The 20,736-nt window shown below is 37.8% G+C and overlaps 1 protein-coding gene across 1 annotated transcript in view; it reads left to right on the top strand.

Moving 5' to 3' along the window:
• The window catches only part of LEMD3 (LEM domain containing 3), a gene marked incomplete at its 5' end in the record, with an annotated part of 45,281 nt that overhangs the window by 3,892 nt on the left and 20,653 nt on the right, over positions 1-20,736 (top strand). Inside the window, one exon of the mRNA XM_010156218.1 lies at positions 16,664-16,726. Within this exon, the coding sequence (XP_010154520.1) occupies positions 16,664-16,726 (63 nt within the window). The remainder of the gene's footprint in view (positions 1-16,663; positions 16,727-20,736) is intronic.

Raw genomic sequence — 20,736 nt, 5'->3', positions numbered from 1 at the left:
CCTGCTGAGTCAGCCTTATATTTTGTCAAGAAAATGGTAGAACTGACTTTTGTCTACTTCCTAGGGTTCTTCAAACCATGATGTGTTGGGCATCTCTTCCAACTTCTTTAGTTTTGCTCATGGAAGTTAGTTCTAAAGGGTGGGGTGAGGTGGGTTTTTTTGGTTTGTGTGTGGTGGTGGGTTTTTTTTGTGGTTGTTTGTTGGTTTTTGGTTTTTTTTTTTTTTTTAAAGGAGAGCCGATAACATTATCGGATCAGTAGTTGTTGCTTTCAGGTCTAGTTTACTTTCTGAAAGATGAGGGCACTAGTACAGGTGCAGTTTAAGGCTGGAATCTGAAATAGGTTGTGTTTAAACTATGCTCAGTTTCTGCCCCAGTATTTTGCCTCGGGAGTGCTTGATGTAGCAAGTGAACACCACCACAAAGTAATCTTGAACCTTTCAGGTAGGTCTTGTTTAATATTTTACATCCTTACTAGGAGAGGCTTTTGAAAGTGATACCTCTTGCTAGTAATTTTGGTCTTTCTATGATACTTGTTACAAAACAACTGCTAGGAGGATAATCCTTACTATATTTGCTACAACTTGTGTTTTTGAAATGTTAATTCAGGGAGACTTAGCAGTTGGGTATATTGCAAGTGGAAGCTTATGCAAATCACAAGTCTAAGAGTTTAATTCTCTTTCATTGACGTTCCTTTGTTCTCTACTTCTAAACCTCTCAGGCATTAAAACTTCTATGGAATTTTATGCAGGGAATTTAATTGTGAAGAAGTTAGACTTGCTGTATAAAAGACAACATAATGACTGCTACGCTCACAGGCCTGCAAATTACTATTAGAGCCTGCAAATTACTATTAAAGTGCTGTGGTATTTCACAGATAACTGTTACAAATCTACTTTCCTTCTAAAATCACCTTCTCAGAAGAGTTTATCTTCCTGGCAGTGTTGGCTTCATGGAAGAAAATGAATTTTGGATAAGAAATGTTCTTATAAAAGTCAGTAAAAGGAGGAAGCAAAATTAGAAGATTTGGAGGGTTCCTGTGTTGTGTGGCTATTACTGTTGCTTTTGCTTTGCAGGTGATACTATGGCTTGTATTTAACAGTGTAACAACTTCTATTGAAATATTAGCATCGTTTCACTTCCTATATATTGCTTTAAAGTCTAGTTAGCAAGTATGTCTCTTCTGGGTGATACAAAAGAAAATCCCATAGTGCATTTTAAAGACTAATCTCTCTTGTAGCTGATAACACTTCTGTGATTTTGGATTAAAAGCAGTAGATTAAAAAAAAAAAAAATCAAAACCCTAGGATGCCTTCATGTGGTAAAGCCAGGCAGAATAGTTAAATTTCCTTAAGATTATTGATATTTTAAAATCAGAAATAACTCTTAAAAATTAAGAACAAATTTGGCCAAGACTTGTACCCGGAAAAGTCTAAATAATTGTTACACAGTTCCAAACGGTTCATCTTGGCTAACAACTTCTAATCCTTCCTAAAGAGTAATAAACAGTCTATTTACCTTTGCAGCAGATCTGTAGTATAAAGTATAAATATGAAAATTGTTCAGCAGTATTTGAAACAAAAATGATGCAACTTCCCCATGTCTGGTTTTTTTAAGGAGATAGATTAAGGGTGATCGGGATCTGAAAGCAGATCTGTTTGCAACTTTTCCATGTTTATAAAGCATTGCAGACTAGAAAGGAGTGTGAAAGTAAAAGGCAGACTTGTGTTTCTTCTGTTAAGAACCTCTACCAACTCTAGTAGTGTTCAACTGCAGTGCACGTTTCTTTCTGCTTAGGACTGATGCATACAGTGATAATGGATGCAAAGGAAATACTTTAAACAAGAGCCCACGATACCCAAGGACTTGAAATTTAGCATTGCAGGAGCCCCACTTTGCAGTGTTTCATAATCTTGAAGTATCCCAGTACAAGATCAAGCCTGCAGTCTTTCTGTTCCTGGGGACCAATTATGTTTCTAGAAAATCATGTACATATAACTCCCGTTGACATCTACGTTTCATCTGGGAGTAGTAGGTTGCCAAACTTTGGCTTGATTGCATAAAGAGCTAAGCTGGCAGGACTGCTAGAGTCATACTGAACTGATCCCTGTCATGCTTTTAGACTTTGCTTCAGAAATAGTATGAACATGTGAACAGGCTGCTTGAGAAAGTTGGTCACCTAACAAAAAAGCTTTGGCAAGTGTATGAGTTCTTGTTGATGAAAGTGCTGTTCTGATGCTGTTGAGAAGCAGAGTCTATTGTAATCATGAGGTATATATTCCTTGCACCTTTAAAATTCTTGTGGGTATTTGTATTCTCTGGTAAAATTAGTTGTCTGTTGTGATTTGTGGTAGGTTGACAGGAGTAAGTTGCCTGGTTTAAGGGATCGTGAAATCAAGGAATATTAAAAAGAACTCAATCTTCGGTAGTAGTGTCCTTCTTCTTGCTCTTCCTTTCTTGGCTCTGACTGTTACTGTTGGTAGGTCTAGAGTTGTGGAAGAAGGTGGCAACGCTGTTGCTGCGATTATTATAATTGAGGACATGGTATAACTGCCACTGATCTAAGTAACCTTGATGGTTTCTGCCCACTGAGGAATTCTGATGTACAAAAACTTGGAAAAGGGGCAGTGTTATTGATGGAAAGAAGCAGGCTGATGGATGCAAGAATAGATCAAAGTACCACTGCACAACTTAAAGCTGATCTTATATAGGTTCCTTCTGTGTAGAAGCTTTGTTTGAGTTTGTAATATCTGATGTTGAGTCCTGTTGTAAATACATTAAAAACCCCTTCAACTTGTTGAATGAAAGTGTTGACACGAAGGCTTTGCAGCTGATGTGCTGTCCCTAGAAAATATCAAAACAAACTTCGTGCTCTGACCCCATGCAGGTACAGGTGGTGGTTCAGGTAAGACACTGCTTTGATGTTTTCTCAATGTTTCTACAGTCTTTCAGTCCAGGCAAATCGAGGCTTTGGATTCGTGCATCTCTAGTCCGAGATATTGCTGGTGTTCTCTCCCAGAAACCGTAGGGATTCTGTAGAAGTCTGTCCATTCAGTAAGCTGCTCAGCCCAGCTGGAGGAGTTGAAGGCAGAATTTAGGTAATGGAGGTGGAAGATTGAACCAAATATATTTAGGTTACCTGAGCGTATCATGGCACGAATAAGAAATCTGTATTCACCAAGAGGTACAGTTTGTCATTAGGAAAAATAGTATGGTCCCAAACTGCTGTACTTTGGTTTTGGTGGCACCTTTTCTTCAGTGTCCTTATTGTTGCCTTTTTCCTGCCACTGTGCCGTACTTCCCACAACACTATTCAGTGCTATGCCTCTGTTATACTCTGTGTTGAGAGTCTACTGAGGAGGGTAAGAGGGTAAGGAGCAAGTGAGTGTGGATGCGTGCTAAATGTGAAACGGGCAAACATGGTGTCCCCATTGGGCCTAGTTTGTTGGAAGAGATGTACTGTTTTGTCTGGTGTTTTGCAGAGATGAATTTTTTGCAGAGGAATAAGTAATATAAGTAATTTTTTCTGCTTGCTGAGGGTCATATTGTAACACAGATGTCTGAAATAAAGCTGCCTTTTTAGAGTCTTAAATTCTTCTAGCTGCTTTAAATGAGCTGAGTGACAAACGGAATTCATAGAGAAGGCTGTTTAAAGTGTGAGGAGAAGAGGTAGAGGCTTAAAAAGAGAGGTCTGACATTGAATTAAGTGGCATTAAAACTTACCAAGTAGTCTACAGGTTTCATTGAATTCTAGTGATGCTGTGCTAGAGAAGTAAGAAATAGATCTGGTTATGAATGAAGGATTGTAGACCAATTCCTAGGTCAGTTTTTCTCTTGGAGAAGGCCATTTACTTAGTTAAAAATTGGAAGATGGCTTGTTAAAAAAGAGTTGGTTTATATATGGTTGAGTCACCATCCCTGGAGGTGTTTAAAAGACATGTAGATGTGATGCTTAGGGACATGGTTTAGTGGTGCACTTGGCAGTGATGGGTTTAGGTTGGACTTGATGGTCTTAAGGGTCTTTTCCAACCTAAATGATTCTATGAATCTACATACTAAGACATCCTTCATTCTGTCTTTATAAACCCTATATTAAGACTTAAGTGAATATACAGGTCACTTCCTCTTAACACTTTATTTATTGTAAAAGTACAAGAAACTTTCATACCTTGGCTCATGGCATCTTGGGTAAATGCAGCCTCAGCCTGTCCTTGCCAGGCAGTCGACTGAACAAACTTCATCACGAGAGGACTGCTGTCATGAGTTGGATAGATGTAATGTTATTTCAGACTAGATTCGAACGCCACATCTAGATCTTAATTTTACTTTTCTCCACAGAAGAGCATTTCTTTGAAGGTCAGTTAAATCTCTGAATTGCTTATTGGAGAAGCTTCAGATTGTCCATTGACTTTGGAACTGCTTATTTTCAGTTCATTAATTGCAGATTCCCATTGATTCTTAAACCTTCTGTGTTTTAAATACACTTGCTTTGAGTTTGATTGCCATCTTGAACACTGGAGTTTGAGGAAAGCAGGCTTCTTCCTAATTTAACATTGAGCTGCTTGTGCTGCCATGTTTTCAAGGTGGAGCTTCCCCTGTTTATGAGTGTCTTTGCTTTTTTTTTAATTTTTATTAATTTATTGACCTCAAAGTATTATGAGCTAAAATATTTGGGAGGGAACACAGAAGAAGGGAGAAGAGCTATTACAGAAGTCTGTTCCGATTCTCTTGCAAGCGAAGGCATTTTGTACCCACTGTAAAATGGTAGTAGGTGTTGTCTAATGTTTCTCCTGGTAATTAATGTTTTGCAACCGCTGATCAAAGTAGTCCTAGTGTGTGGTTTTTTTCCTACATATAAACACTAGCCTATAATGGAGAATCTGTGAAAGGAATGTAGTATTACCTAATTTTTACAATGCATAGCAAATGCACTTTGGGGCTGTTTTGTCCTAATGGAATACAGATAGCTGTTTCTTCACTGAAATATAATATGCTTTGTAATACCATGTAAAGGAGTATGTGTGTATGTTCTGTTGCTCTAAAACACTTCCTTACAATGGTAGAAATAAAACTGGAGAAGAGAATATACTATTGTAAGAATCGTTTTAGCTTTCCACAAATACAGACAATGAAAAATAATTTTGTAAATAACTTAGCAGCTTAATGTGCTCTTGCTTAAGTCTGCTGTTGTACCAAGTATGTTCCATTGAGATGAGTGTAGGCACAGGAGAGATGGAATTTGGGGTGGAGACCAGTTCTGGGTGGGTGTAGCAGCTGGAAGTATTGTCTAGAATGTTTGGTCACTGGTACTTGATACTTCTGATGACCTGCCTACTGAACCCCTTCACACCTCCCACCCCAGGTTAGGGGTATGAAACATCACCTGAGTCTTCCCTGCCCAATTTCTCAGCTGTGTATGGAATTGGGGACTTAAAATGCAGTATTATTTTCTTGCCACTAGTGGTGTTCTAAAGTTTCTTTCTTGATGTAGCTGTGTTGATTTTGTGTTTGGACTCATTTACTTGTTCCTTCATCTGTTGCATACGTTTTCACTGGGTCTTCTAGCAGAAAAAAGTGAACTTTCATATACACAGGCAGGTTGTATGTTCTTCCTTTTGAAACAAACAGTGTCTGTACTATAGCTCTGTAGGTTTTGGGTTTTTTTTCTTCGCTGAGTCTTGCTATGGTTGATGGTGATATTTAGGAAACAGGAGACCAGAAAGAAGGAAAGGCAGTCTCTTTGCTAATACTTGCAGGTGTTAGTCTGAGGTATAAGCTCTGTTTGAAATGAGCATGTCAGTACAGTAGATTCTAGCTGGCAGCAGTATTCATGACATGCATGTGGCAATTATATAGGGAAAACTTGCTCTGAAGTCAGCTCTGATGTCTTGGCAACTGTTTCAGTTCTGGATTTATTTTATAAGGCTTTTTGTTTAAAAAAGGTGATGTTCTTAAGAACTGATCTACAGCCAAACTATTCCATTTCATTTTCTCAGTACTGGGTTATCTACAGGCACTGCACAGATTAAAATATTTTACTTTAATCTTTTAAGCACAAAACTTAATGATTTCTAGGTTTTCAGTCATTAATACAAGTAGTAGAACTGTGTTGGTTTCAGGCAGGAACGAGTTCCTTTAACTTCACGGTGCTGTCAGTTGGTCCAGAGCAGCACAGAGAGTTGTTTCATTCCATGGTCAGGCTCAGGGCTGTAATCATTAAGACCTGGACTAGCTGGGTTGCTAGCTCCTTTATTAGCTCTTGGCCTGGCTGTTAGCAGTGGGGCAGGTTCCTTTATTAGTGGGTTGTGAGGGATCTGCTGGCTTTTTGTCCCTGTGGTGGTGTTGCCGTGGGGGCTCTGGGCTCTGTGGGCTCTCTGACTCAGTTCTTGCTGCTTGGATTCTCGCTGCTCGGGACCTGATTGTTGATCGGTGGGTGGTGAGCTATTGTACCATATGTTCTGTTTTCTATTATATTAATTTCTTAGTAGTAGTATTGTTAGTATCACTATAATTTTCACTCATATTATTAAATAGTTCCCTTGTCTTTTTCTCCAATTCTCCTCCTGCACGGGGGGCGGGTGGGATGGGAGGTGAGGGAGTGACTGTGTGGTACTTAATTGGCAGATAAAGTTAAACCATAACAAGAATAAACCTAGTAATTTTAATTTAGTGAAACTGAATAATCTGATGAGAAGCTGTCCCAGAACACTAGTCTCTCTTCATAAATATGGACCAAGTTGACATGAGTCTCTTAAGAGCATCTTTGAACATTCAGGTCTATTCTAACCCGTATTTGAATAGGCAGTAGTAGATTTGAGTATTTCTAGAAAGGTGATACAGGTAACATATGGAGAGGGTTTTTTTTAAAAAGCAGTGAAGAACTCCAGAGAGAAATTTTGGTATTTCCCACCCTTTTACCTAGAATAATGAAGACTACTGTTGTAAGGGTTGATAGACATCTCAGTTCAGACGAATTTTTCTATCACAAATATGGTAGTTTTAATTCTTTTAGAGGAGGTCTTTGTCAAAAAAAAAAAAAAATAGTTGGGTTATAACATCAACTATTACATCATCTGTTCACAGACACAATGAATTCAAATTATATTGGGGAAAATTATCAGTAAAAGCTCTCTTAAACTGAGGCAGTTGAAAAACTGACTTGATCTTAAGGAAAGATTTCAGCTATTCTTAGAATTCTCTAATCCTTGTGGCAGATTATGGTGCTGTCCAAAATTGGCATGGCCACAGACTATTCACATTGTAATGGTGTCCTGATTTAGAAATATAAAAACTTTTTCCAAAGCACACAAAGATGATCTGTATTGAAGGGATTGCTCAGCTTGATGTGTGACTCTGTGTCTTAATATCAAAACGCAGAGATTTAGCCTACTGATTCAAAGTAGTTTCTACCTGAATTAGTGCAATCAGGAGATGCAGGTCATGCAAAACTGCTCATTTGTTTTGAGTGTTGAGTAATTGCAGAGAGGAGAATAAAGGCAAGATTATTTTATTTAAGCTCTTTGAAAGATGGAGCTCTGGAATAACTTACTTCCTGTAATAACGTGTTTGTCTGGTTTTCTCTCATTTCAAGGTTTAGGAGCTTTTTAGAATTGTCCTTGACACATACACAGTATGTCATTGGGTGGAATCAGTACTTCACCCCAAACTTACCAAATAAGTTAACAGGTCTGGTAGTTGATGTTGAAAGTACGTGGATTATAAAGTTATTGGAACTTGTTTCCCAGGTCATGTAGGAGAAGGCTGGACTAAAGGGCCATTTCAGAGAACAGTGCTTCCAGAATTGTTGCTTCACTTGTTAAATACACATTATCCAGTTAATGTCTTTTTGGTGAAGAAAAAATTCTCGTGGAAGGCATCCACTTACTGAACATAGCTTTACAAGACAGAGTTTGGAAAAATACACTACTTCAGTGGTGGGATTAGTCTGCTTGTGACATGGTGAGCGGGAGGAGAAAAGTACTTGCTGTTTGCAGGGAGGAGCATTCTTGCTTGCCCTGCAGAAGTCACTAGCTTGAAGTGTGTGTTGCAGTGTTCAGTCTCTGAATCCTTGTGTTGATAGTATTTGGCATTTTTGCTATCACACTGAGAAATTAAGTGCTTGCAGGTTAATTTGGATCAATCTTGTTTCTTGTGGTTTTACAGCTGCTTAATGATGCATTGGGAAGTTGTGTTTGCCTTTATAAAATCAAATTATTTGTATGTTCCAAAATAGATTATGGCACTACAATGATTCCGTTAAAAATGTTAGCTTAATATTCAGTAGTGGTCAAGAAGGAAACACAATGGTAGGATTTTCTAATTTTTAGGAAGGGAATTGAGAACAAAGTATGTTGGAGAGGATGTATTTGTGAATATCAGGATGCCACTAATAATTCATGATGTTCCTTTATTTTGAATGGGGTCCAACTCTGCTCACCAAAGGCAGAAAGCACACAGCAGAGCTACAGAAAGATTGAGAGTAGTAATATGATCAAAAGCACAGTATGACTTTCATAAAAAGGAGGAATAGGACTCGAGTATGACAGAGGAAGGACCAAGGAATGAAATCAAGGCATGAGTATTACGGAGAGGGTGAATAGGATCTGATTACTCACTGTCTCCTTTAATACAAGGAAGAGTTTCTCAAGTTAACAAATGGCAAGTTCAGAGTAAGGAGAGAAACTGGTTTCTCACACATGCATATTTTAGTTGTGGAACTCTGTGTCAAAATGTTGCTGAAGCTAAAAGCTTACTTGGGGTTAATGTAGGACTAGACAAATTTGTAGGGAACAATACAGTGGAGTTGATAATCTAGGGGAAAAAAAATAGCTAGCCACCTCTGTCTGAGGAGGCTTCTGAGGTGCAATTTCTTTTGACTGGGGGAATACTTTGTTGAAGTATCAGCATATATACTTTATTTTCTTATGCTCTGATACTCATTTTTGCCACTGATCTGCTGATCTCGCCTTTCCAGTTAGGGACAGGTGTGTCTGAAAAGCGTGAAACTTCTTGCTACTGCTGGAGGCAGGATTCTGGGCTAGTTGAATCCTTAGCTTGTCCCAGTGTGACTTCCTTCATACTTCAGTTTTGATGTTGTCTGTCAAAGTGTATTGAATGCTGAAACTGCAAGAAGGGTAACCCTGTTCAGGGGTTATTGGCTGTACCACGGCATCTAGGAGACAGCTGTAGTGAAAGGATTAGCTAATTTTGATATCCTAAGTTGGTGACCAGAAGGTAACTGAATCCCTTATTTTGGTACCATGTTAGTGATACGGTTCTAGCTTATGTCCCAAGCAAAGGTATTTTTATTTGTGTATGTCTTTTATTTTTCTAGGTATGACTGACTGTGAAGCTGTGTCAGTCTTTGGAACTTGTCCGTTAAGACTCGATAAAAGCTGACTTGTATTCATGAATTTCTGCAATTAGGCTGCAGCTTCATGTCTGATAAAACATGCTTTGAAAAAGAGGAGAAATCCCAATTTGTGCTCCCTGTTTGTCTTACTAAAGAAAGCTGAACACTTGTAAATAACTGTCTGTTGGCAATTGTTACTAATGTTTTTAAGAGGAAAATGGGGGGTGGTGGTGAGTGATTTCATTGTTACTTTATAGATGAAAGCTGCTGTATTCTAGTGAAAATTAACCTTGTATGTTGACACTGACTGCACTTGTATTTCTAAAACTGAGCATCTCGGTGAGATGACTTGGTATGTGCATTTGTGTTGACAGCTTTGGCTGGAATGCTTTGGAGCTGTGCTGTGACCCTTAGCTTTGTGTTAGTGAATTTGTTGTTTGAGACTGACAGTTTGGCCGTTCTGAGGGATCTAGTAGCCTGTAAGTCTTCATTTACAGCTTGTCCCAACAGTAAATGTGTAAATTAGTTACTTCTAAGGGCAGTAAGTTCAGTTAACCAGAACAATATTTGTATGTTGCTTTGATTTCTTTTGCAGGATTTTTGGTAATCTTACTGTCTTGCTTTTGATTAACATTTAAATAAGATCACTTCTTAAATGGAATTTAAATAGCATATCCATTCCTGTTAAGAAGTCAAGTTTTATGTGGGGATGATGTCCCTTAGTGTGTTTACTTTGTTTCCTTCCATGTCTGGCCAAAGAATCCTATTACCATTACACCTTGCCAGGAGCGAAGCTCTTCTCCCAATGTATCAAACTTTCAAGCAGAACGTTTTGCTATTACTGTGTTTTGGAGGAGTTGGTATGGTTCACTTCGTCAGGTTTTTGAGACTTTTCTTCCAATAAAAATACTCCTGCTTTTTTGTATTCTGGAGCTAGTATTCACATGTGACCAGGTAAAACTGCCATGCTTCTTTCTCCCAGCTTTGTTGCTGTTTAGGGAGTTCTGATGGATAATTAGTTTGCCATGTCCAGGTAGTTTGTTGCATCTGTCCTGTTTTGAGGGCAGTGTATGTGGTTGTCAGTTGGCTGGCTAACCAGAGGAGACTCCCTGGGACAACAGTCATGAGGTTACTGTTTTTCTAAAACTTCTCTCTCTAGTTTTTAGCATTGTAGTATAAATAAATGAATATTTGTTCTTTGAAGCTCATAAAAACGTGAGCTGATAGGTAGACCACTTTCAAGGCTGGTAATTGTTATTGTATGGTACAGGTCTTAACCTTTTTGAGGAGGAACCTTGGAAGTATGCTTACAAACTCTTCTATTAGTAATTAGTTATTAAATCAATTCTTAGTTTGGTACAACAAGAACTTGCTACTCTTAACCATAGTTATATGTTTTTTCAGAACAGTCAGAAACCTTTTGAACCAATGACGTTGATGTAATATATTGAAATACCTTAGACATGTTGGAGTTGATGAAAACTTTACATCTGTGACTGGAGCAAGTGGGAGGATTTGGTAAGAGCTTAGGTCCTGGACAAAAGAAAGACAGGTGGATTCAGAACAGAGGAATTACTGAAGCAGTTAAGGAGTGGCCTCATTAACTCAAGTTAATGGAGGTTATGTGGTAAGGAGATGCAGATTAACAGTTGTTAATTGCCTAGGCAGCTTTTAAATTGCTGCAGTTGTGTTTAGCATACCTGCCTCTTAAAGCATCAGGCATCCTAAACTGTATTAACATCTTATATAAAATGTATCTCATTTATTGGTTAACTTGCCCTAAAATCACTAATTTCAGAGGAATTCCATGGAAATCCTATAGTGTGAGTTAAAAAAGTGGATTACAGGGATTGATTAAATTAGTGGTAGATAATTTTGGAGGAGAGGGTTTATTTGTCACTTTGCCTTTCCTTCACAAATACACGGTGGTTAAACTTCGACATTTTGTCTGGAATGCTTTAGAAGTTCAGTGTGTTAATTCATCTAAATATGAAGTTGCTTACATGTGAGATTCTTCATGGTGGGATTGTGATGCTGGGAAAGTCCGAGTAAACCACCACCATTGCCTTCATTTAGTTGCTGTGCTGTCCTAGCGTATGTAGAATTGCAGCTGACAGTTTTCAGTCTGTATCTTTGCAGGCATCAAGTGTTGCATTTGTTTGTTCCATGGCTTTCATCAGTGCTAAAATATGTTTTTCAGGTATACTGAAATCTACACACTGTTGTCTCATGCTCACCCCGCTCCTTCCAATCTAAAACCATATAATCAAGATTTCATGTATGCTGAATAAGATTGACCTTGGGAAGAGACCACAATTACATAATTATCCTGTCTGGGTAACTAACCATCAAACTGGGTGGTTGGCAGTCATCTAGAGCCTTGGCTGTGTTTATCTAATCCTATTTTAGGCTATTTAGATTAAAAGTTTAGTGTATTGGGAATGTTGCACTGAATTAGTGAGTGGAATACACAGAAGCTTTGTAAAGTTGGTAGCTAGATAACCTAATAGGCAATGTCTGAGAATTTGCACCTGTGGAATGAAATAATGAAGTGGTAAAGGGCTTGGTTTACGTGAGTGCTTGAACATCTACTGCTTCTATCAGCTTTAATTTATCTGATATCTGAATCAAGTGTTCAGGTGTCTGAAAACTAGTCCCTGTGTTTGGGTGGTATTGGTTTGTTGTTTTGTATGCTTTTTTCCCATTTGCTGTGTCAGAGCAAGCAGAAGTGCTTATTGCTGTTGGGTAGGTAGCACGCTTCATTTTCTTCTGAGCTCAGGTGTGTGGGCAAACTGTTGTTTGTAAGGTTTCAGAGTCAAGCCTTTTTCTTCACTTCAAAAGCATTTTCGTTGCCCCAACGTTTTATACATCATTTGTTGCTTGTAATTGTACAAAATTGTTCCTTACCATTGCTACAAGTAGGAGCGATGAAACAGTAATCATTCCCACTTGAAACTTGCCTTTCAAAAATAAGGTGAAGTGGGTCAGCATCTGGTTGCTGCTAACAGTGTTACGGAGCTTTGTGCAGGTAATAAAAATACATTGTTTTTGAAGAATTCATTTTTTTTATTAGAAAATCTATTCCCTTCCCCACCCCAGCCCCATCCCACTGTTACTTACTCAGGTGCTATTATGCATGACAAAGGTTAGGGGACCCCTGGTTTATAAGCTGGATGAGGCTTTGAGCAGCCTGGTCTAGTGGAAGGTGTCCCTGCCCATGGCAGGGGGGTTGGAACTAGATGGTCTTTAAGGTCCCTTCCAACCTAAACCATTCCATGATTCTATGATTAAGCTGTTCCTTGGTTTCTTTCGTATCCTCCATTTCTCCTAAGTGAGAAATCTTGCGATGAATTTGATCTAATATGTCCACCTTCCCATTTATAACTAAATTAGCTGATCAGTTTAATCATCATTATGGTTCAGGAGTCAAGATACTGTCAATTAGCTGTCTGTTGGGGAGGCAACTCTTGATGCTTTGTGAATATTTCTGCACATGGGTCTGCCTTACAAGAAGTCAAGAAAGCAGAAATGCTGTGTAAACAGCTGCAATATCTGGGGGTGGTGGTAGTGGGTGTAATTACACTATGTAAATGGAATTACATATTTTGGACACTGTTTAAAGATGGTACTTGTCTTTTACTGTGCCTTGGTATAGAAAGCTGTGCCTTGGTATAGAAAGCTGAACTGCAGGATTTCAAAATGCACAAAAATCTTCTCAGACTGAGATTTCTTCCAGATTCTCTATGCAAATACAGCAGACCCAGGAGTAGTGGAAATTACTTTCGCTGTTGTTGGTTTTTTGTGGTATGTTGTTGGGTTTTTTGTCTGTTTGTAAGAACTGTGCTTTTGGTCAAACTGTGTATGGAGCAGCGTGTCCCTTCAAGTGCTCCTTGCCCTTGGTGTCCTTTCAACATCAACGTGGTGACATTTGTGACCTAGACCTTCAATTTTGTGTCAGGTTTCCCAGGGTACTTTTTATTTTTGTTTGGTGAACTGTGGTCAGTAGAAGCTTCATTTTCTGTTTGAGTAACACATAGAACTGCTAATTTCTGTGTAAGGTCAAATGTGGGTGAAACAAGAGTTAGTGGCTTAGAAAGGCAAGACAGTGTGCTTTAATGGTGTTTGCTTCCTGCCTTGCTACCTTCTTAGCTACCAGCTGGTCAGACTTAAGTGGAAGGATAGCACAAATTACTTGTCTGATTTCAGCTTCTCTTCCTTGAAGAATAAATTTTTGTAGCGAAGAGGAAACTAATAGATAAGCTTAAACTTTCAGGAGATGTGGAAACTGTTTTATTTAGAGAGGAAGGCATGGTCATTTAATTACACTGTACTTTCTACCCGAGGTCGCAGTGTGTCATCCCTTTTTCTTGTCAAAACAGAAAATCCTGATGAGTTGTATAATTTTTTTATTGTATGGATTGTTGCTTAGTAAAGAAGTAGTTTTACTTCTTTTTTAAAATGAGACACTAAAACATTCAAATTACTATTTCAATGCACTTGAGTCATTAAAGCAGGAGTTTTGCAAGTGGCAAACATGGAAATAGCTGTGAAATTTGCAGATATACAAGGTTCAGGTTTAACCCAAATGCTAGTATACTGCAGTACCAAATACAGAGTTAAGTCAAAGGTTCATAGCTGTCTAATTGTTATTTGTTATATTATGGACTTGTTTTTTTAATCTAAAGATTACAGTGGTATAACAACCATTGTCATAAAGCTACAGTATCAGTATAACTTTTTAGTGTTTTCAGACTCTTGAATTAATTAATTTTCTCTTTTTTCACAGTCAAAAATCCCTTCAGTGAAGAACAGAAAGTAAGTAAAATGACATAATTATGAGATTTTTAATTTGTCAAATGATTATATAAAACCAGTATAATCTGCTCAGAAGAATGCTGTTTCAGAATGTGTTGCATGAGATGAATGCACTCTTAACTTTAATGTTTTGATTTCTTTTTCTCATCTTGGGCAATATAACCAGGATTACAAGATTTGGCTGTGTCATGCTGATTGCTTTATATACTAAGAAAATGTTACATAATTGGTGTTGTAGATCTGTGAGGAAAAAATTGTGTTGTTGTAAGTTTTGAAGCTAAATTTATCAGTTTGTCTCTTGCTGGTACCATTTGGCTTCTTAGCCTTGAAAGTACAGCTGGAAAGAGATGATTGACTTGAAACTCCCCGATCTTAGTTTGTGCCATAGAAGGGCAAGGGTTAGCCTCCTTCAGAAAATGGATTAAAAAATTTCTTTTTCACTTTGATTCTATTCTGTTACTGGTTCCTATATTCACTTTTTCAACTGGAATAGTAGGATAACTGTTGAGATGCCACCACTGAAGGTATCTGTATTATCCTTTGTTCTGCAGTGTGTATTTTGGTGGTTCTATTCTGACCTTCAGTCTTTCTGCCTGGACTTCAGACATAGTGATCTGCTTTTGCTAGGCACATATAAGCAATATTGCAAGATAATTGTGTGTGTGGTTGTGTGGGTTTTGGTTTTTTGTGGGGGTTTTTTGGGGTTTGGTTTTTTTTTTGGGGGGGGGGGGGTGTGGTTGGTTTTGGTTTTTTGTCTAGGATGGAGCTTTCCAAAATGGAGTAATTGTGTATTGTAAGTAGGTAGTCTTGGCTAGTTACTTGGGAAGAAAATGTTTCTAAATCTTTTGAACAAATTGAATTTTCTGGGGTAAATTCTGAGGATTCTTTCAGAATGATTCAGTAGTGCTGAGAGTATGCATTTGGTGCACTGGCCTTGACAGCTTGAGAACCTGGTTTATATGTTACTTTCTTATGTGTTGAGTATTGTTCCATGGTAATCCTACTATGCTTCATTGTTAGCTATGAAGGTTATACTGTTCACTGCCTTCCTTTAGATGGTCTGACCATTAATTTAAGAAAAAAGCTTAGGCACAAAAATTTTGTGTGTCGCTGTGTAGCGTGTATCTACTGGCAAACAAATGGAGCTTGGAGTGCTGCTCTTTGTATATGCATGTGGTAAGGACTTCTTTTCCTCTGCCATGCCAGGTATTTTCCAGGAAGTGAGTTAATAAGCTTGGTTAGTTTCCTGGGGAGTACCAACTATATCAATTTAATCTCAATTATGTCTTTGTAGGACCAGAATAGAGAGAAGTGATGCTAGTAACTCTTTAATATTGTCCGTAGGAATTAATTTGTCAAATGTTTCATGGTTGAAAGACTTACTCTTTTTGGTAGCAGTTTTTTTCAAAAAAAAAAAGAGAATTCACATTTTAAAAATATGTCAGACTGTGCTGGTGTATCAGAGAATTAAACTTAAAATATATTTGGTTAGTGGCTTTTTTTTTAATGTGAGTATAATCAGCAGATGCACAAACTGGGAAATTACTTTCCTTGCATATTTTCTGAATAAAGGCTCTAGTGTTAGTCATTTGACTGTGCCCCAGGAGTCAGAGACAACCCCAACAAAAGAAAAGAAAAGGGAAAAAAAACCCCCAAACCAACAACAAACACAAACCAAAAAACCACCCCACTAAACAAAAAAACTGCAAGACACTTAAAATGGCCTTTAGTACTTGCTGTATGTAGTTGCAGGTTACTCGTATTTTCAATAATTAATTCTAATATAAAATGTTTCTGGGTATATTTCAAATCAACTTCTTTATCAAGACATTGAGCAATTTAACTTCCCTGTACATAATCACTGTATGACACTTCATACTCATGCTTGGTTTGGGAGTTAAGTCTTTTTATACTAGTGGCATATACAGAAACTATGAACAAGATTGTATTGTCCACAGCTTTCTGTTTGGTTTTTTGTTTTAGTATTTTAATTAAGTTACTGTAGCATGAAGGTAGACAGCAAAATCCTTACTTTGCTATGAATTTTAAGCAGGAATATGGCCAGATGGTACTTTATTGTGGCTTGTGTGAAGTGTCACTGCACATTTATAATAATAAAACTGCTTTATTTATATAAAACCCAAACAAACAGTAAGATCACACCACCAGTGGTCTTTTGGGTCTTTCCACTGTTCTCTCAGTAGTATTAAAATTACCTTTTGAGCTGTCAGTTTTGACTGGCAGATCCATCAGAGTCTAGGCTGCAATCTAGTTTGTCAGGGGGTGGAAAATCAATATTCTAAATACTTGGATTCAAAATCTATTGCTTGCATCATTGTTGACATGTGAAATGCTATGGCTTTCCTCCTGTATGTGTAAAAACTTTTTTTTGTTTTTCCCCCCCTCATGGTCTATGAAAGCTTTTGGGCTAAATGGAAGAAAACATATCACTATTAATGTTTGTTTTAACATTAATGCATTTTTCTAATTCTAGGAAGATGAAAGAAGTCTCATGATGAACAGCTTATATGCACTTCATGATAAATTGGCACAAGTAGCAGGTAACACCTTTAAAAATACTGTAACTAAGAGTGTTATGGCAACAGCTACTAAGAAGTCTGCTCAGATAGTGATTTGCAAGAACTGGTATATGCTGGGGCCCTGGTAGCCATTTAGGGAAACTAGAAATCCTATTTCTAGTTCACTTACACTGGTTTCTTTACCAGTGTAGTGCCTTTTGTTGCAAGGTTTTTTACTTAATGGGATAGGCTGTTGAATATTGTGATCCTGTGTGGTTTTTGATCTAATGTCTTAATGCTTTGTTAATCTGATTTCATGAAAAGGTTTAAGTATGTTATATGTGGAGAGGGATATATTTCTCTTAAAGATAGTTATTTCACTATAATGGAAAAATGTCTGAAAACCAAAGTATTTTGCAACAATTGGAAAACGCTTATTAATACAATGAACAGTAGTGGTTGAACAAGATTGCCTTGTTGGACAAAATAGTCCAACTTAACCATACTAATTATATAGTAATGAAAAGTGCTGTATAAAGTGATGTGTCAGAGATGGTGTTTGGGATTAGTATTAATTATTGAATATTCAGAGTAAAAAATACAGTATTTTTGCCTAGAGTCATAATTAACACAGCTTTAAACTGCATAGATATCTACACATCACAGGAAATGGTAAAGTCAAGGCTGTGTTTATAGCTCTGGCATCTGGCGAGTGTGAGTTACAGCAGAATATCTCATGACTATTAAAACATTTATCATCCTTGCTTATTTAACCCATAATGTGTTTAGGTGGCAGTGGTTCAGTTTTTGGTTTTTAGCTTTACTGTTGTTTGTGCCAACTGTTTGTTTTGCAAGAGCATGCTTTACTAAGAAGGCTTTTCCACTATTACTAGATGCTACAGACATCTCTCAAACATTAGAAAAATGTGGAAGCAGCTCTGTCAGATACGAGGCTGACAGTTTAATGTGTCAGGGCTGCATAGGAAATCTGAGAAATTTGAGCACCTCTGTGATACCTTTAAATTGCACGAGTAATCTTTCCTGCACAAGTTTTCTGTTTCCAGAGCATGTACAGTATCTGTAGTGAATAAAAGAGATGTTTGGACAAACCCAACAAACTTAGTGTTTATATTATTCTTAAACATCACTCCTTCACTATTTTTGGGGGTTAAACCTGAGTGCATGCAAAGTAATATTTGCTTTAGTCTTAATTTTGTTGCTTTCTGACTGTGAATGCCTTGCAGGGTTGATCTTTCACAGGTCAATTACATCTTGACATGTTCTTACCTGTTTCAAACTGTGTTGTACTTTAAAAGATGGTAGTAGATAATCTGTACTATAAATCATTGGAGCCAAAAGATTTTTTTTTCTTTTCCATACGGGGTAGCCAAGCTGTGGTGTGTAGGAATATCTTACAAGACCCACAGCTGTGTTCAATAGAGCACTGGCTTGTGTGAAGTGGAAGTAATGGGTTATGCTACTTCTCTCCCTCTCTTGAAAAGAAAATACCACTGCTTGCTGTTCCCACAGTGTGTGAGGTGGCCATCCAGTAAACATTGTACTTGCCTGGATAAAAAGGTTTGGCACCTCATTTCTAAATCTGTGGAAGAAACGGAGTTTTCTTCATTAGGTGGGGCTTTCTTACATGCATGTACACCTATAAAAATGTTTACCTGTCTGCCTTATGAAAGGAATTTGTATGCTCTAAGATGGCTGCTGGCTTCCCAAGGTCTCAAAGGTGCATTAATCTCTAGTCCATTCCTGGTTAGGAGAATCTTAAGTACTTTCAAAAAATATAGCTGTACTTCCAGTTAGATGATTCCCCTAAACTGAAGCTGTATTGTGAGATTATCTGATTGCTCAGTAGGTTGGCTTTCATGCAGTCTGACTAATGACCTAATTCATCTGTGCATAGACAGAAGTTATCCTCAACACGAGGTTTCTTAAGGTATGAGAGGAAGAAGCCTGCTGTCCATTTTTTAATACTATATTGACATAGACCTGGCACAATATCTGGAAGCTGCTTAAAAATCCTAGAACAGAGGAAGCTGCTGGAGAGATTCAGGGTTTAAAAGTGTTGATCTTTTACACAGTGCACCACTTCAAAAGAGAGAAAAGTGAAGGAATACAGTTCTACTGAAAGTGGTGCTTTTCAGGTCTCTCTGTCACATACTTGGAAAAGTTTCTCTCATTTCATACTTGGCTATGAATCATTTGTTCATGTTATAACTATTAATATTAAAAAGGCAGGCTGGAAACTTGCAGTAGTCTAGTTTCTTGCCTTGTCAACTCCAATCGGAGAGCAAGTGATGGGGCTTTTATTTTAGAAGGTAAAACACTGAAGGTTATTTGGCAGGAAGAAAAAGTCAGGGTAACAGTTATTTGACAGGCATCTACAGTTGGATCGTAATATACTATTCTGTACTGTGGTGCTGTGATATGATGTAAAATAATTTCATTACCCTATATAAAAGTAGATTGCCTTTAATGCATCACTGTTCTCAGAATTACTTGTCTGCCCAGTGTATGGTGAGTAATGTCTACCTCAGAAGAAACTAGAGGGAGAAGCAGTATCTACTTGTCTGGTTATGAGCTGAAGTTTGTGTTCCTGTGTTCTTGTCTAATGGCTCAGCTTTCTTCAAAGCAGCTTTTTATTGACAGTGCCTGACACTTTCTCCGAAACCAAAATATGTGCTTTATTTAAATTAGGCTTCCTTCAGGCATATGTTAATTACTGGATGTCTTGGTCTTTCATAGAGAGACATCAATAGGTCACATCCATTTTCAGTCAGGCTTGCAGAATGAATAAACCTAACCACAAGGAGCAGCCAGCTATGTCCCAGTATGACTCTACTTTGTTGTACATAAGAATTTTTATTTAGTCAGACATTTCTTTGGCTTGGCATTCTCCACAGGGTGATGGTCTATCAGGTTTAGAGGGGCTCCTTCTGAACTAATGGAAAGGCAGGTCCTTGACATGTAGGGGTGAATTAGACTTCTGTATGTAATAAGGCTTACTGATAAATCCATGGCTGGAAGAAAATCCTGGCAAAACGCTAGATAATTAATTTCACGTGTCAGCTACTGTATCTGATGGCTGTCACAGGCTCTCTGTTCTGTCACTGTCCTTAATCTTTAGTTCTTTAGGTAATTGATATTGTGCTGTTTCTAGCCAGTGATTTAAAGACTATTTAGCAAGTTCCGTTTTTCAGCAGGGTTACTAAACTGTTGTATTTGCCTTTGGGACATCAGGCATTGTTACTTGCTCTCACAACACTTGTTCTGCTCCTGCTTTTCTTTCGGTTACCCATACTTTTGTCCTGCAGCAAATTCTGCTGAACGTTTTATACACAATTCAATTTTTTTTAATTGATCGACTGTATCACATCAAGCTATAAGCTAGAGTTCTATGCTAAATCTATGTGTTCCTTAAAGTATTAGGTTTCTGCTGGGTTTTGGTTCTGGTACTTTAAGAGAATTATTTACCTTGTAAATCAAATATTTTAAAATTCTGGATATTTGTGTTAACTGTATATGCTGCAGCTCATAAATTAACCTAAATGCCCAAATGAAAGTAATTTTCAAATATTCCGGCCTGCAGGAAAAAGCAGAGCTGACTTATTTTCTGTATTGAAAGCAATTGTGAGAATAGACTTAAATAATTTTTTTAGATCTTGAGGCTTTAGTGGCTTTTTGTTAGTATTTCTAGGAGAAGAGCTCAACTTGCATAGCTTGCCCAAGTAGGCTAACTTGAGCTAAAAGGTAACTTTGTGATCCTTTCTGGGATGTGTTGCTTCGCACCTCCCTGCAAAGGCAAATAGAATGGTTCTCTGATTGCACTTGACGTTGATCTGTGCCAAAAGAAGATCTGAGCACAAAGATGCATGCTTTCTCTAAGCTTGCAATAGAGATTTTAACAGAGTGGGAAGGAGGGCAGTTTTTACAAAGACCTCAGACATATCTTGTAGCAGACCTGTGTAAAGTGTTTTTCATGCCTCTGCTTCAGTTTTATTCCTGGATATAGGGCCTCAAATGGAACAGTTGGGAAACAT

The sequence above is a fragment of the Eurypyga helias genome, unplaced genomic scaffold, assembly GCF_000690775.1.
Source record: "Eurypyga helias isolate BGI_N326 unplaced genomic scaffold, ASM69077v1 scaffold18257, whole genome shotgun sequence".
Taxonomy (NCBI): domain Eukaryota; kingdom Metazoa; phylum Chordata; class Aves; order Eurypygiformes; family Eurypygidae; genus Eurypyga; species Eurypyga helias.
The sequence above is the reverse complement of the archived record's forward strand: the minus strand, read 5'-3'. Positions and strand labels throughout refer to the sequence as shown.